The sequence below is a fragment of the Microcebus murinus genome, chromosome 3, assembly GCF_040939455.1.
Source record: "Microcebus murinus isolate Inina chromosome 3, M.murinus_Inina_mat1.0, whole genome shotgun sequence".
Classification (NCBI taxonomy): domain Eukaryota; kingdom Metazoa; phylum Chordata; class Mammalia; order Primates; family Cheirogaleidae; genus Microcebus; species Microcebus murinus.
This window is the reverse complement of record NC_134106.1, coordinates 94,047,478-94,065,257: the sequence shown is the minus strand read 5'-3', so window position 1 is coordinate 94,065,257 and position 17,780 is coordinate 94,047,478. Positions and strand designations below refer to the sequence as shown.

At 33.6% G+C, this 17,780-nt stretch overlaps 1 protein-coding gene across 16 annotated transcripts in view; it reads left to right on the top strand.

Moving 5' to 3' along the window:
* The window catches only part of LCORL (ligand dependent nuclear receptor corepressor like), a 164,441-nt gene that overhangs the window by 132,271 nt on the left and 14,390 nt on the right, over nt 1-17,780 (top strand). For 6 of the 16 annotated variants that reach the window (XM_076001129.1, XM_076001124.1, XM_076001127.1 and 3 more), the window contains 2 exons: nt 1,328-6,132; nt 14,050-17,776. The exons of 3 other annotated variants lie outside the window; for them this stretch is intronic. In XM_076001129.1, the coding sequence (XP_075857244.1) occupies nt 1,328-6,132; nt 14,050-14,075 (4,831 nt within the window). In that variant the 3' untranslated portion in view covers nt 14,076-17,776. Of the gene's footprint in view, nt 1-1,327; nt 6,133-14,049; nt 17,777-17,780 lie in introns of those variants that run through there. 7 more of the 16 variants (XM_076001132.1, XM_076001133.1, XM_076001135.1 and 4 more) reach the window with 4 other exon arrangements.

Here is a 17,780-nt window from a genome sequence, read left to right as displayed (position 1 = left end):
GTCTTCATCTGTCTAGAAGCAGCAGTGGACTTAAAAAGTTTTGTTTTAATTTCACATCTCTTCTCACTTTGATAGCTTAATTTCAAATCTCATACTAGTTTTAGTGAAACATTGAGTCTAGTAAAGTTACCTACTTTGCAGAAATTTTGATCAAATGTTTAAAATTTGCTTTCATATTTTTGCTATTCAAATAACTAATTTTTATGTAAATAAAATATTACATACTTATGTGAAACAGGTTATGTCAGTTTTAAGCAACAGAATAAAAATATTCCACTTTTTGTTTTAAAAGAAAATGCCTTCATTTTTAATGTGCATCAACACAATAATCCCTTATTTAAACAAAATACATTCTTCAGTAGCAATTCATAACTAGCATATCCCAATTCCAATCCTAAATAAAATTTCTGTAAACCGAAAACTATTAACAACAACAAACAAATGTAACGAATCACAAGTGAAAGGCTATTTTCATGTACAGAGTTTGGTGATATGTTTAATTAAAATAGATACTTTTCTGAAACAGAATTCTTTAAATATATTTTATGCTTCTTGGTACTGGTATTGGATTAAAAATTTTTTGTAGACTTCTATATTGGTTGATAAAGCAATCCTGGGTCTTAAAGTTAGATTTATATTAGTTTCTGCAGGGGGACATTTTCCAGCATTTGAGATTTAATAATTAGGTAAGTAATGCCTTTAGTTTTCATGTAATTACTTTAGTATTTAAAATCAATTAAAAATAGACTTCAATCTTAAATAGTTAATGCCTACAGCTTAATATTAGAAAAGACATTCTGTTATTTATATGAAACATAAATCCCTTAATTTTCCTGGTGACTATGCAAAGCTCTCTTTTATTAATAATTTCATTTTCACTGCCTTGAAAAAATACCTATTTTAAATAAAGATAAGATTTTACTCTTACATCTTATTTTCCTTATTTGCACTCATATGGACTGATAATTATCAAAATAACATAAAATGTCTACTTTACAAAAATTTAACTCCTGAAGCACTTCCCATAAAATATGAATATCTTCAAAACATTAAACATTATCAATATTTAAATGTAATCATATATAATCAGCTTTTATATTGCAAAAATAGGCCTTTGCTTTGATTCTTACACTTTGTCATAGGAAATTATCATCAGTGCTTCATTATATTTTTGCTAAATAAGAATTGAGAAGTCATTATTGCAGATCCCTGGGAGTCAGGAGTCCAGCAATACCAAAATATCTTTTGTTCAAACTCTGTTAAAATTATAACTCCTTATAATGGTATTTTTGCTGTAATTCATTTTTTGTTTGATTTTTATTTTTAGTTCAACTGTTGATGCAAAATCAGAGGAAGCTACTAAAATGGAAAAAGGAAAATCAGCATTAAGCAAAGTTTTGGAATCTTTGTGCATACATCACCAGCAACAAGTTTTGGCTATGTTGAAATTTCTAGTCCAAGAGCAGAATGCTGCTTCTCTTTGCTGTTGTAATACATCATGTGTTGTGGCTTCAGAATCTCAAAAGTCTTTAATTGAAGATGATTTACATGATCTGTTCTGTAGTTGTGAATATAGGCTGGCAGAAAGAGGGTGTATACAAAATGAAAGACAAAGCTCTGGTTTAGAGCCTCTGTCAGTCTGTATTAAAGATTTGCATTGTTTATCTTGCCAAACTGTAACTGTTGGATACATTAAGACAGTAGTCAATAGAGGAATTGCAAATAGTTGTAATTCTCACAGGTGCTGTTCTGGACTGTTACCAAACATTCACTCTACATCATCAGCCTTTCCTAGTCCTCTTTTGTCAAGGGAAGTATGTGACCTTTCAGTCAGTCTTAAAGATGTTTGTAGATCTCGAAGTCCCTCACCCCCACCATTATCACCTGTAGAACCCGAAGGATTTGAAAGATTGAAAGATGTCATCTCAGAGATTTCATCCTTAGAAAATAAACTTGAAACAAACATTAACCAGCCTCCATCTCTCACACCAGCAGAAATAAGCAGCAACAAGGGTGATCATGAAGGTGAAATACATAAAACTAAAAAATCCAGTAATTCTGATTCTCTGCTCTCAGATGACAGCAATAATTATACTACAAGTCATGAAAAAGGTGAAACTGCTATAATTTTTCAAGATTTAATGGATCGCATAAATGAAAAATTAAAATCAATAGAAACCACAGATTTGGCAAACCTTGTAAAATTATCTAGCAGTGATTGTAATACAGATAATGACTTAAAATTAGGAGATTTAATAACCTCTCTCTTGCATAATGCAAAGGCCAGTGATTACAGTTTTATGGAATTACTGAGTCAACATGATAAAAAGGTAGAAAATAAAATTATTCAGACAAGATTTCGAAAGCGTCAGGAAACCTTATTTGCAATGCACAACTCTTCTGATTCACCCATGTGTAGAAGGCAGTCTTTACAGATAAAAAGGGAACTTGCTAATCTTAGTGAAAATTTTATAAGAAAAAAACACACTGAAAAAATTTCAAGGAAATTGATTCACAATGATGAGAGGTTTTTATCAGACAAGGAAGAATTCTTTCATTGCCAAGGGCCTTCTTTACAAAATTCTAAAAGCCTTCAAGATAAAAATCATGCAGAAACAGCCTTTTCACCAAATTATGCATTACAGTCATTGCAACTACCTCTTCCTAGTTTAGAAACTAACCTGGCTTTTGATGCATTTACAGAAAGCTTAAAAACAGCTTCACCTGAGAAAATAAGCATAAGAAAGTCACAAGAGAAATCTGCAGTTGAAAAAAAATTTTTGCAAAATCCTAGGGGGAATTCAAAATTAGAGAATACTCAAATGCCTTTGAGAAGTGATGTTTCCGGACTTTTGAACAGAACTAAACGAAATATTGTGCCTCCAGGATGGTATTCTATATATGTAACAAATAATTATGTTTTTAAAAAATCCCCTAAGGCCAAAAAAGTATCTGAGTCCACAAAAGAAAAAGAGCAAATGAAAAACATTCCAATTGAAAGCTCACCCAATATAGATCTAAACAAAATTGCAATGAATTCTAATTTACAAGTTGTTGTGGAGCGTTTGGAAGATACAATAAATATGGCCCAAAAATCTTGGAATAATCAGCCATTATCAGATGGATGTAAAACATCCAAGAGAATGATAGAAATTGATGGAAAAGACCAAAATGCTGGGAAAAATATGACTCTTACTCTAAATCGAATGACATGCAAAGAGCAGAGTTTATCAAAATCTGTGGTAGCATCCAGCAATATCAAAAGTCAGCATATGCCTACAATAGATTTGAATAACAAAAGACTTGACAATCTGAAAAAGTCATCTAGTTTAGATATGGGTAGCTTGAGTTCCCGTGTCGAAAATGTGCCAACAAAATATGAAGGTATCAGAAGCTCTTCTTTTGCCAACTATTCCAGCCCTATCAAACTCATGTTTTTATCTGAGGTTAAAAGCAGTGAAGGAGTCAAATATACTTTAACTTCAGTTGGTACTTCCCAATCAAATGTTGATCTTCCTTCTGAAAAACGTAAAACCCATCATGTAATTGAAAAAAAGCCAGAAACAAATGAGGATATCCAAAATGCTAACTTTGAACATTATACTTCTGATCATACTGACATCCTTCAAAGGGAACTAAATAAATTTAATTGTGCAAAAGAAACTACAGAATCCTCTGCAATGTTTATAGAAGATATAAATAGTGATAAGCCACAAGAAGAACCTAAGAACAGTTCAAGCTGTGCTATTGATTCATCTTTTAAAAGAAAACCAGGTAGACCAAAAAAAATAGGTCCCCAAGTTGTGAAACAGATCAAGCGCCCAATTGGAAGACCCCCAAAGCCTAAAATAACAGACATCACCATTTGCCAGCATGACTCTTTTAGTGCTGGAAGGGAAAGCCCACAATCTGTCTTATCAGACATAAAAGAAAGTATTTATAAGAAAAGTATTACAGTGACTGTTATTTATGGAAGGTCAAGAAGAACTAAAAGGCATGTCTCTGAAGGAAGTGTAAACATAAGCAATATTATGTCTTTAAGCAAAAATGTTGCTGATTTTCCAACTGAACATAATAGTCTCAGAAATATTAGAGAACACAAAATTGACTTGGGTGAAAGAATAAGTGCTGTATCAAGCTTCACTGCTGAAAATGAGATCTTGGGATCCAGCTTTGAATATATTAGACCCATCAAGAACAAGTCTGTGATACCTCAGCCATCCAAGAACATCATTCGACCAAATCATAGGCCTTTGGCAATAAGTAGGAAGCCTGGTAGACCCGCAAAAGTGAAAATTTCTGGCATATCTGTGACTATTAATAGAATTTCACCTCAGGAAAGAGAAGTAAGTATTAGCAGCTGCTTACCTCCTTTAGAAAATAATATGTTTGAAAAAAAGCTGCGTGAAGAAAAGCATGACCAACAATGCAATAAGATGGATAAAACAAGGCATACTAAAGCCGACATATTTAAGAATGGATCACAAAGTATGGTTGCTCCTATACCTTTGAGACATTCTATTAGGGATAGAAAGCCATCTCTGCATTTCTTACATTCATTAGCATCTTCTAGCTCATTTATTTATAGAAATGCTGTGCTCCATAAGTCATATAAACTCCATTTGCAAAAAGGTAAAAGTCAGAAGGAAAAACATAGACAGTCAAGGACAAAAATAGCTTTAAAAGATACCCCAAGAACTAGATATTCAAGGAATGCAAAAAAGTGTTTGGAAGATAAATTAATACCCATTTCTGAAGTATCCTTGGATCCTATAATTTCCTCAAACCCTCTGCTCAGGTGGTGGGCTACTTCTACTTCAAATGATTCCTTATTAGAGGAATTAAACAATAGATTTGAGCAAATAACAAACACTTGGGTGAAAGTAAGTGGAGATGAAGCTGAAAATTTTGTTCATAAAAAAAGAGAACACATTGAAAATGATCATTTCAAAATAGCAAGCCCTTTGGAAACTTGTCTTTTAGAACTTGAAGTTTCACCAGTAAAAATGCTTTTTCAAAAAAAGTATGATTTGAATGAACTCTGTACCTGGTTTATGCAAACAACAGAAACACAGTCTCTTTCACTAGTTAGAAAAGCAAATGCTCGAAATCCTTTGGAAGTAATAAATACTAAGGGAATCAAATTAGGGATGAAATATTCTGATTTTAATACCAGTCCCTTCAGAAAGCACTTTAAAAAATTTGCACTCTCTTCTCCTTCAAAATCAGCAGAGAAGTTGCATATACTCCGTAAAGTGGTTAGCTCTCCACTCTTAAATATGAAAAGTAATTTAGCAATAGCTAGATTAAAAAGGACTGAGTTTAAGAGGTTGCATCATGAAAGGTGGAGAAGAGAGGGAAAGCTGCACAACCATGGAACAGTTGGTTGGAACTCTAAAAGGAGGAACTTAAGATTTTTCTGCCAGAACCAATTTTTAAATAAGACTGAGGGGGGAACAAATGCTGACATCCCACTCCAAGGAAAAAGCACAGTAGATAATCAGTGTGTTTTGCCACCTGAGATCAAGGATGATTTTTTGCAACAAAGAGTGGCAATGCCTAACTTCAAAATAGATGCTAGTTTAGAGAATAAATTTAAATCAGAAGCAAAAGAGAATGGAATAAATTGCAGCCAAAAAGATTTGGAAAAGGGCCCAAGACTAGGAAATGTATGTCCAGATAATTGGAGGTCAAAAACCTTAAAAGATTGTAGAATATTTTTGAGGAAGCTCAACTATCTTGAACACAGAAATACTTTTAAGCTAAATACAATCATTTACTCTCCTGAATCTATTGACAATGGAAGTAATCACCAGGCTCAGATAGAGGAATCAAAGCGCTTTACTTTAAGATCTCATTCTGGTAGGCAAAATTCTTTTAAAAAGCAATCTAAAGAAATAGAAAATGCTAAAGCAAATAGTTCTTCAACTGATAAATTTGCTGGCCAACCTGACAGTAGTAAATTAAGTAAATGTGTTAACTTTGACAAGAATCCTGATAGTTTTGAAGTTCTTAGCAATTTGAACAAAAGAAAAAGACCACCATGGAAGACCACAGAAATGTCAACAAAAAGACATAAACGACAGTCTTGCAACAGTGGACAAATGGCAAACTATTTTTCAAAATCCCTAGGTAAGTTCTTCTCTAATTAATTTTAAAGTTTCATTGTAGGTGCCTTGAGTCAAGTATACGATAACAGGTAGAAAAAGAAAGCTGATTCAGTTTTGTTTTCCAAAATAATTTGGACAACCTAATTTCTTGGCACCTAGTATGAAACTCATGAAATTAGGTGCTGCCAAACGTACCAGTATGTTTCCCAACTTCTTAATTTATCCAGGATTTCAAACAAATAAAAATATGTTTAGTAGAGAATTAGAAAACTTTAAAATATATCATTAATATAAAAGTTATATTATCTGCTTTTTCATTTGATCTGTATAAAATCAAAAAACAGTTTGACAGATAAATATGACTAAGTAACTAAAAATTAACTACTGTACTACAGGCTAATACATATTCTCTTGATAAATTAATAACGATGAGACAATGTAGAAGAAATAAAGACTATCTCATTGCAGAATTGATAAAGGCTATCCCATATTATAATCCTAGATTATCAAGCTCATATCCACTATCAAGCTGTTGCCATTTGGAACCCACATTAAGACTCTGATTATTTGAAGAGTGGTATATTTTTTTCGATAAATCAGAAAACTTGAATAGGTTTTTTTTGTTGTTGTTTTTTTTTTTTTTTTTTTTTTTTTTGAGACTAGAGTCTCACTCTGTTGTACAGGCTAGAGTGCTGTGGTGTCAGCCTAGCTCACAGCAACCTCAAACTCCTGGGCTCAAGTGATCCTCCTGCCTCAGCCTTCTGAGTAGCTGGGACTACAGGCACATGCCACCATGCCTTATTAATTTTTCTCTTTTTAATAGAGATGGGAATTCACTCTTGCTCAGGCTGGTCTCAAACTGAGCTCAAGCGATCCTCCTGCCTCGGCCTCCCAGAGTGCTAGGATTACAGGCGTCAGTCACCGCACCTGGCCGAGTAGTTTTTTTTCATATCAGACATTGAGCTCATTTCTGCAGATAATATAAAGATTAGGATTCCTTTCCACAGATAATCCATAGCTTAGTAAGTAAGAGTAATATACAATTCATTGTTAAGGTAATGCTTAATTCAGAATGTACATCAAAATTACTTTGGCAAGTAATTATGTGCTTTACTAAGTTATACTGACCAGACCTTGATACCTTAGGAAGAGACTGTTACCCTTTAGAACCTAGCAAAAATACCATAGGAACAGTGTAGTTGCCGGCATTTCCAACTGTGCTTATTGATAGGTGCTGAACAATGCAGGATATTTAAGAGTGTAGGAGTGCTTATTAATTACTTCCTTAACCGGAAGAGTGCCAGGTTACATTTGGCAATTTAAGGATATTTTATCATATGGTTGCATTGTTATATTGTCTTTTTTAGAGGTATTTTTTGGGGATTGGGAAAGTATTGGTGGCTTTATTTTTGTTACCTTTTATAAAACTAATTTAAAAGCTAAATAAGTAATAGCAGGTCTTAAAATATTAAAAGCAGTAAATTCTAGACTTTTAATGGGATAATGATTTTTATGGCTTCAAAAATTGAATTACTTAACTGAATAACTTTAAAATGCTTATTTCAATAATATCTAGCATGTAATGATTAAAATTTCAAATATCTAACATGCCATAAGTACAATTTTAAAGGTGGTCAAGTAGAATCCACATTATAAAAAATGAATCAAAACTAAAAAGAATGACCTTTCTTTCTTGCCCTCAGGATAAATAAAAATAACATAACAAATGACATGTCAGGAAAAAAGGGAAAAAGCCTGATAGTGATATTTTTAAAAACTTCATCTAAAATATGCACTCATTTTGTAAAGACTGTCATGAATGGAGAATAAAATGTATAGTTTCATTTTTAATTCTCTATGTCATCCTCATTTCATGCTGTTCCAGTTTACTAAGGTAGTTTACATTAATTCATTTTACAACAGAACCGTATTTTGTCCTTTCAGTTTCTTAATCATTGTGTCTTCCTAAGAAATAATGCTAAAGTTTATTTTAACATGATTCTTTACCCCACTAAATAAATATGAAATCATTCTAGAAAAGTAAGATGGAAGATGCCTAATTACTACTTTTTCAAATTTAAATCTTTTTAGTGTTATATAAAGAATTATTTTTCATCTTTCTCATTTTTAAAATTACTAGTACTATTTCCTGTTCTGCTTAAAGTTTTATTTATCTTTTACTGATAACTTTCCTTCTTTATTTTTTAACATTCTTTTTTAATCAATCAACAAGGACATTATTTTTATAGAGTTATATTTATAGCGATATTTGTTATATTTACCTGATTTTTAAATGTTTTCTTAAAGTGTTTTTTTCTCATTATTCTTGGTATTTCATACTTCTTTTTGCCCTGTTAGAAATGATGGTAAAACTCATTATTTCATGTGTTTTTCTTCATCATAATAATTAGTGACTGGTGGTGACGTAAGAGACTTTTAACAAGAGGACTTTTCAAAAAAATTTCTAGGACAATGTATGTAATGAAATTTTGGAATATTTCTATTGATGAAAAGTTTTGCTTCTACCATGAATGTCTTGTTTTTTTGTACATTTTAAGATTAACTGTCCAGACATAGTTTAATTCATAGGAGTTTTTAAATTTGTACTTCACCACATTTCAACTGCTGTATATATCAAGCATAAACGTGGAAAGGAGGAAGAAGAAATGCAATTCCATTCTGTTCTTAGTTCAACAAATATTTAATGAATGCCTACAGCTCTTAGTTTCCTTTCCATCTAAGTGAAAAAATAAGACCTACATCATTTATTTATTCAATAGAGTATATTTTGTGTTTTAAGTAGGATTTTGTGTTTTAAGGGGATAGAATGGTTAAAGCCATGGTTTTTGCTCTTATGGAGCTCACTATCTCATGGGGGATAGAAAAATGAATTGGCAATTTCAGTAGAAGGATGGGATGAGAGCTGTGATCACAGAGAGAGATAGATTGTGGGAGTACATAGGAGGGAAATTGAACTGAACTTAGGGAATTAGGCAAGGATTCCTACATTGTCACATCTAAACTGAGGCTTGACAGATGCCTAGATATTAGAAGTCGACTAGCCTGAGCAAGAATGAGACCCCATCTCAACTAAAAATAGAAAAAAATTAGCTAGGCAGCCAAAAATAGAAAAAATTAGCTGAGTGTGGTGGCATATGCCTATAGTCCATTTAGTCCTAGCTACTGGGGAGGCTGAGGCTGAAGGATTGCTTGAGCCCAGAAGTTTGAGGTTGCTGTGAGCTAGGCTGACGCAATGGCACTCTAGCCTGGGCAACAGAGCAAGACTCTGTCTCAAAAAAAAAAAAGTTATCACCTTTATAAAAAATCTTTTAAGCCCTAACAGTAGCATTAATGGAAAAGAATAGATTTGAGAGAAAGCTGTGAAGTAAAATCATTGTCTTAGAGAGTAGAGGAATAAAGGATAACATCCAATTTTTTGCCTTGAACATCTCAGTAAATGATAGTAAGATTCACTGAGAGAGAAAGCTCTTCAGGGGTTTAGTTTTAGACGTAAGGGGTTTGAGGTGTCTACTTCGATATCCAAAAAAAGATATTTAAGAAGCAGTTAGGTAGTATGGATCTGTTGTCTACGAAAGAAGCCTGAGCTGAGATAAAGATTTGGGAGTCAGCAGATAATTGAAGCCAAGAAAGTGGAAGTGATAATGTATGATTGAAAGAGCCTAGGATCTCAGAGCCCCAATGATATGGGAAAGGAAAAGATGTGCACCAAAGGAGACTGATGGGAGTTGTCAAGAGGTAAGAGGAAAACCTGAAGAGTATGGTGAATGGAAATGTGTTTGAAGAAGGGAGAAAACAAAGTGTAAATTGTTGATAAGGAGTCAGTGAAGGCCAGGCGCGGTCACTCACGCCTGTAATCCTAGCACTCTGGGAGGCCGAGGTGGGCGGATTGCTCAAGGTCAGGAGTTCGAAACCAGCCTGAGCAAAAGCGAGACCCCCCGTCTCTACTATAAATAGAAAGAAATTAATTGGCCAACTAATATATAGAAAAAATTAGCCGGGGATGGTGGTGCATGCCTGTAGTCCCAGCTACTCGGGAGGCTAAGGCAGTAGGATTGCTTGAACCCAGGAGTTTGAGGTTGCTGTGAGCTAGGCTGACACCACAGCACTCACTCTAGCCTGGGCAACAAAGTGAAACTCTGTCTCAAAAAAAAAAAAAAAAAAAAGGAGTCAGTGAAGATGAGCCCTGAAAGCTCCAATGAATATAGCAACAAGAGGTTATCTTAGTGATTTGGGAGAGAGCAGCTTTGGTGAACTAATAGAGCCAGAAATCTTATTCAATTCTAGATGAGTAATTGTAGGAAGAAGAAATGAAAATTAGCACAGAGAATGCTATAATTGGCTATGGATGGAGAGGAAATAGAGAGGTAAGAGTAAGCTGGGATGAAGGCAGGTTTGAAAAAGAACATGTTTACATGCCAGTGGGAAGAGGTTGAAGGTTGAAGGTACAGAAATGAGTTAGCAAGCAGTGGAAATGGAGTGAAGCACCTACGTTGAATATTAAGTGTGGGATCTGGGTCATTGTTAGAGAGATTGGTCTTGCCCAGAAGAGTCACTTGTCTCTTAAAAGGGTTGTGAGAACAATATGTAGGGATGCAAAGCAGTAATTTGTAATCAGAATATTGAGATACTAGAGTCCATTTTCTATGAATCAAGAGATAATCTAACAGTAGTATGGTGGGATTGGGTAATTGAGGAATGTGGATAGGTTTGAAAAAGCTGTCTTGAGAAATATAGTATGGAGTAACTGTGTGGTTTTATCTCAGCTGCCAGGGTGCAAACTTAGAGAAAGGTGGGCCCTTAGATTTAATAGTAGTTGGTTCTACCAAGTGGGTATAATAGAAAGACAAAGAGATCAAGCTAAGGATGTTCATTCTGTGAGTAGTAAGAGCTATATGACCAAAGTAGAGTTCTAGAGAATCTTTTCTAATAGCATGCAATATAGATTTTGAGGGTGGAGGGCAGGAAATGGGATATGTGAAGTGCCAGTTGCAGCAGATAATTTTTGAGGTCATAATGGCCAAAAACGGAATGTCACTACTGAAAATAATACTATAGACCTTTTTAATATCAGTGTCTTTTGAGTTCCCAAAACAAACGTATGCTTTTTCCTAACTGATAAATATCTGGATGCAAATAAGCTGACTTTGGGCACCTCTGAAGAAATTTTTAAGACAAAAATAACTTAATGTGAACTTGAAGCTACTATACTAATAGTACTCATCCTAAAACATTAAATTTTCCCATAAAAATTCATAATTCAGTAGATACTTTGAATTAGATTCTGACATGACTGAAAAATGTTCAGGGTGTCAATTTGTTTTATCATCTGTTCTAAAAAAATAACTGAATTCACATTTTTTCCTATTCAGAATTCTGGTTTTTCATGTAGGATTATAGCTGATTAAGTGATTTTAAAATAAGTAATATACTTCTTCAACTACCTGAAACCAAGACTCTGATATTGCTTATGAATGTTCTACCATATATTTTGAACATTCAACACAATATGTTTTTTAAAAATTAGTATGGTTGACACCACCCATTGCACAGAATATCCTTAGACATTATTGTATAAAATTTAGAGTTTTTCCATGTGCTGTTATTTAACATCATAATTATCATTTATTGGAAAAACTATGAAGCATAGAGTAGATGATTTTCTAAATTTGATTTTTTGATAGAGAAACATTTCCAGATGATTCAGTGTCACCTTATTCTAGTTTGCTACATAAGCATTCCACAGATGTATTCCAGGGAACACCCCCCCTTCCCCTGCCCAAGATGCTCTGTGTGCAAAAGGTTCTGTGGTCAAGTAAGATTGGGAATGCTCCTTTCTCTTGCGTGTTCTTATTGAGTCACAGTGCCCCATTAGCATGTTAAATTGCATTCCCCAAACTCTATATAAAATTACAACTTTTTATATCCTACAGAATACCATATGAGGAACATAATTAGATATAGTACTCTATATAGTTTCCTGCTAGAGAATATCTATATTTTTCTATGATATTCCCAGAAAGAATGTAACAACTGCAAAAATATTAGTTAATTTATATATTAGATTTGTTCATGTTGTACATAAATTAAGTTAGGGTAATTGAAATTATATTGTAAGTACTTTATTAACGTTCCCCATTAAAATAATGCTGTAGTAAATATCTTTAAGCCAAAGATGTCCACATTCTGACAAGTCTGTTTTATTTTTGTATGTTAGCTTTTTTTTTATGTTGAGTAAAGAACAGAAGAACTATGGTAGCAGTCAATTCATGAGGCCTTACTATCTATATAGTAAACTATAAAAAATCTCTTAGTATGAATTAAGAAAACATAAGATCAGTGTTTCCTCAAGCATATATACATAGTCTTAATTTCCTCAGAAATGGATGAAATGAAGATAGATTAACATAAAAATTAATTCATGTGATATTCTTTTTTATATGGGCCTCATATTGCTGCTTGCTAATTGCCAGTGCCGTAAGTAAGACTAATAGAAGTTGATTCTGTTATTTAAGGTATTCTAATGAAATCAGAAATTTTTTAAATATCCATTCTGTTTACAATTGAATTTTACCCTATAATTTTCCTCAAATTCCCATAATTTTCTTAAAAATTGAGTAAAATGAAGAGTTTTAGGTTTTAAAGTCCCTAGCTTTTGCCATAATATATATAAAATGTAAATATATAAAATATATAACAACTACTATATAATTGTAAGTAGTTTGTCTTGGTAATTTTTCTTAGAGTTTTTCTGGAATGTTTCATATTCCATTACTTTCTCAACCATTACTGAGTTTTCAGGATATTCTATTTTATAAATTGCCCCATATCTCTCATAGGAAAGCATTTGATTTATTCAACAAACATTGGATACCTTTTCTTTTAATTTACCAAGCATTCTGTTCAATATCAGAGTCACAAAGAAATTCAAGGAACTTATCTAAAAGATATTTCAGTTTGTTTTTACTTTGGCAACAGAATTAATATAACTTGAAGAAAGATAATTTGGTTAATTCACCATATTAGTGGTTGTAGAATACAGAACTATTTTTGAATGTAGAATTCTCTAAATCAGGAAGTCTGGCCCATGGCCTGTTTTATAAATAAAGTCTTGTTGGAACACTGCCGTGCTCTTCTACTTACATACTGTCTATTGCTGTTTTTATGCTACAGAAGGTAAATTGAGTAGTTGTAACAGAGACCATAAAGCCCACAAAGTCTAAAATATTTCCTACCTGGCCCTTTGCAGAAAAAGTTTACTGATCCCTGTTTATGTCGCTGCAATTTTGATATGAGGTGGCTAGAAAAAAGTGAATACGTTGGCCGGGCGCGGTGGCTCACGCCTGTAATCCTAGCTCTCTGGGAGGCCGAGGCGGGCGGATTGCTCGAGGTCAGGAGTTCGAAACCAGCCTGAGCAAGAGCGAGACCCCGTCTCTACTATAAATAGAAAGAAATTAATTGGCCAACTAATATATATACAAAAAATTAGCCGGGCATGGTGGCGAATGCCTGTAGTCCCAGCTACTTGGGAGGCTGAGGCAGGAGGATTGCTTGAGCCCAGGAGTTTGAGGTTGCTGTGAGCTAGGCTGACGCCACGGCACTCACTCTAGCCTGGGCAACAAAGCGAGACTCTGTCTCAAAAAAAAAAAAAAAAAAAAAAAAAAAAGTGAATACGTTATATAGACTTTTTAAAGATTTCAAGATTAAATATATTTCATCTTAAATAGATTAAGATCATTCTGTCCTGTTCATCCCCAACCCCCTCTGCTCCCGTCTCCAACATGATACAGTGTACTCGACGTGTTAGTTCTTTTTATTTTATCTCTATGGGACAGTATCTGTCTATCCAGCAGAGTGGTGCTGGGGAAGCCATGAGCTTCAGTTTCATTCTGTTTTGTAAATCTTTATTCTCTCCCTACAGCCTCCCGACCTGCTTTCTCTATCTGAGGTAAGTTCAAGGGTCACCCTTTTCTTCTTAACCAGCTGCTACTACCTGTTAGAAAGAGATTAATTTCCATGCTTCATACCAGGATAAATTCCTACCCCATGGTCCAGTTGTTCCCTTCTCTTTCTCCTCCTTTTCTCTTCTTCTCTATTTCTTCACTTAAGAATTCAAAATTCTTAGTTCAACTTTCCTGGCTACCGTATTTTCCCCTCATTTTTCCTGGACAGTAAATAGTTTTCTTTGTTGTGGAGCTGAATGTTCTGTAATTATAAACCTAGTGAATTTCACCTACAGTTTAATTACCAAATTAAAAAAAATAAAGAAGAAAGGAAAAAAGAAGGCAGGGTAGGTGTCTGAATGATTTCATCTTGCTGCTTTTTTTTTCTCTTGTTTGTATTTGTTATGTTTTAAACTGAACCTTGGCTTCTTTTTCCTAATTCCAGGCAACTTGAAAAATGCATTTGTTTACTACTTTATTTCTGTGTTGTAGAAACATAGAGGCTATATTCTAAAAGCCTATTATCTATATACTCAATTTATTTAAAAATGTTTATCTCTTATATGCTAGGCAGTATGCTAAACACATGAGAAATAATGAGAAACAAAACCAGATATAGTACCTACCCTCATGGCTCAAGTTTTTTTGGAGAGACAGACATTGAGTAAATAATTACACAAATCTGGTAAGTTCCCAATTAGTATGTGGTGCTATGAGAATGTATTATACGGAGATTTTGTCAAGTGAGGGAAGACATCCTTAAGAAAATGGCTATTAATACAAATGCAGAAACTGAGGCTAATAAAAAAAAAAGAAAAAATGGCCATTAAGCGGAGCTGTGGTGGGTGAGTAGGAATTAACGAGGACAAGTGGCAGAGAACAAGTAGGATAGGGATGACTTGCCAGGATGAAGGAATTGCATGTGAGAAAATGCTGAAGTGTGAGATTCTTGGCAAGGTAGGGGGATAAGACATGCCAGTGTGTCAAGAGAGAAAAGAAGAGAAGATGTCAGGTTGGTGAGGATTGGCGAATAATAAGTAAAGGACTGTGCAGGTTCTGTAAACCATGCTTAGAAGTTTATGTACTTTCGGTAGCTTCTCATTGCACTTAGCTTACAGATTTAAATTGGAAGTGGTTGGAACAGGTATATGACATCATCAGATTCTCCTTTCTAAAAGATCTTTCTGGCTACATTGTGAAGATTGAAAAGTGTAGAGCAAGAGTGAAGGCAGAGACCATTATGGTAGCCCAGAAGAGAATCCTTCTACTTTAGAAAAGTGGTTTACAAACTAGAGTGTGCATCAAAATGACCAGGAGGGCTTGTTTTAAAAAAAAAAAAAAAAAAGGCATTGCTGGGCTCTACCCACTGAGTTTGATTAAGTAAGTATGGGGTGGAGCCCAAGTGGTACTTAAACACTGCTGGTCCGGGGACCACACTTTAAGAACCACTGGTGTAGAGTATAAAGTGTTGTAGTGATGGAAAGAAGCCTAATTCTTTTCTAATATGAAGATAAATTTATTTATTTCCCTCTAAGCACTACTTTAGCTATATCCTACAAAGTTTGCTCTCCTGTGTTTTCATTTTCATTAAATTCCAAGTATTTTCTAATTTCTCTTGTGATTTCTTGGATTAGTTAGACATATGTTATTTAGTTTCCAAATATTTAGGGATTTCCAGACACTTTCTGTTGCTGATTTCTAATTTAATTGTGTTGTGGTTGTAAAATATACTTGGTATGATTTCAATCTTTTTGAATTTACAGAGATTATTTTATGGCCCAGAATCTATCCAAATCTTAGTAAATGTTCTGTACATTCTTAAAAATAATGTGTATTCTGCTGCTGTTGAGCGTCTATAAATGTCAGTTAAGCAAGTTGGTATATAGTGCTGTTCAACTCTTTTCCATGCTCAATTGAGTTAGTCTACTTGTTCTATCTATCTATCTAGTCTTGAAAGGGGGTGTCAGAATCTACAACTATCATTGTGAATTCTTCTCTTTATCCTCTCAGTTCTATCAGGTTTTGCTTCATCAGTTTTGAAGCTCTATAATTAGGTGCATACATATTTAGAATTGTTTGATGAATTGACTCCTTTGTCATTATAAAATAAACCTCTTTATCCCTGCGAATGTTCTTTTCTCTGAAATCTCTTTTATCTGATACTATTATAGTCATTGAGGCTTACTTTTCTCTAGTGTTATCATGGTATATCTTTTCACATACTTTTATTTTTAACCTATTTGTGTTTTTATGTTTAAAGCGAGAGTTTCTTTTAGACAACATATAGTTGAGGCTTGCTTTTTTTTAATCTAATCTGACAATCTCTGCCTTTTAGTAGACCACTTACATTTAATGCGCCCATTAATATAATTGGGCTTACATCAGCCATCTTTCTATTTTCTGTTTATCTCACCTATTATTTCTTCCCCAATTTTCTCTTTTCCTGCCTTCTTTTGGATCAGTCTAGTGTGTTTTATTATTTTATTTAATCTCTTAATTTGCTTTTCAAAAAGTAGTTGCTGTAAGGTTCTTACTATACATCATTAACATATCAGAGTCTACTTTCAAATAATATTATATCACTTAATGGATAGCTTAAGATTTTTACAGCCATACATTAGCACTTCCTCCAAGTCTTTGTACTATTGCCTCTTACATTTTGCATCTGTAAATGTTATAAACCCTGTAATACATAGCTTTTATTTTTGCTTTATAATGTTATCTTTTAGAGAGATTTTTTAAAATAGAAAAATATTTTTTCACAAATTTACCATTTCTGGTGCTCTTCCTTTTTTGTATCCATCCAGATTTCCATCTGATATCTTTCCTTATGCCTGAATAACTTCCTTTAACATATCTTGTAGTGAAGGTCTGCTGTTGATCAATTCTTTATCTGAAAGTCTTTATTTCACTTTTTTTGGAAAGATATTTTTCCTGAATGTGGACTTCAAATTTGACCATATTTTCCTCTAACATGGCATAAGTCAAAATGTATTTGATACACCCAACCTACCAGACATCATAGCTTAGCCTAGCCTACATGTTAAACGTGCTCAAAACATTTGCATTGGTCTAAAGTTGTGCAAAATCATCTAACCCAAATACTGTCCTATAATAAAGTTTTCAGTATCTCACATAATTTATTGAATACTGAAAGTGAAAAATAATAGTTGTATGGTACTCAAAGAACAATTTCTGATGATGACTTTCACACCATTGTAAAGTTGAAAAATTGTTAAGTTGAACCATAAATCGGAGATCCTCTGTATTTCAAAGATGTTGTTGCTCCCCTGTCTTATAGCTTGTAGTATTTCTGAAGATAGACATGCTGTCCTTCTTATATTTACCTCTTCTGTATGTAATATTTCATTTTTCCTTATGGATGCTTTTAAGATTTTCTCTTTATCACTAGTTATCAGCAGTTTGATTATAAAGGGAGTTGGCATGGTTCCCTTCATGTATATTCTGCTTGGGGTTTGTTGACTTCCTTGAATATGTGAGTTTATAGTTTTCATCACATTTGGACACTTTTTAGCCATTATTTTCTTATATATACTTCTGTCCCTTTCCACTCTCCTTTCTTTCTGGGTTTTCAATCACAGGTATTTGGTTATTAAGTATGAAATGTCCGATTTCCTTAAGTACTAATTTTGACAGTTGATATCTCTGATATTTCACGTTAACACTTCTTGTTTTATTTTTATTGTGA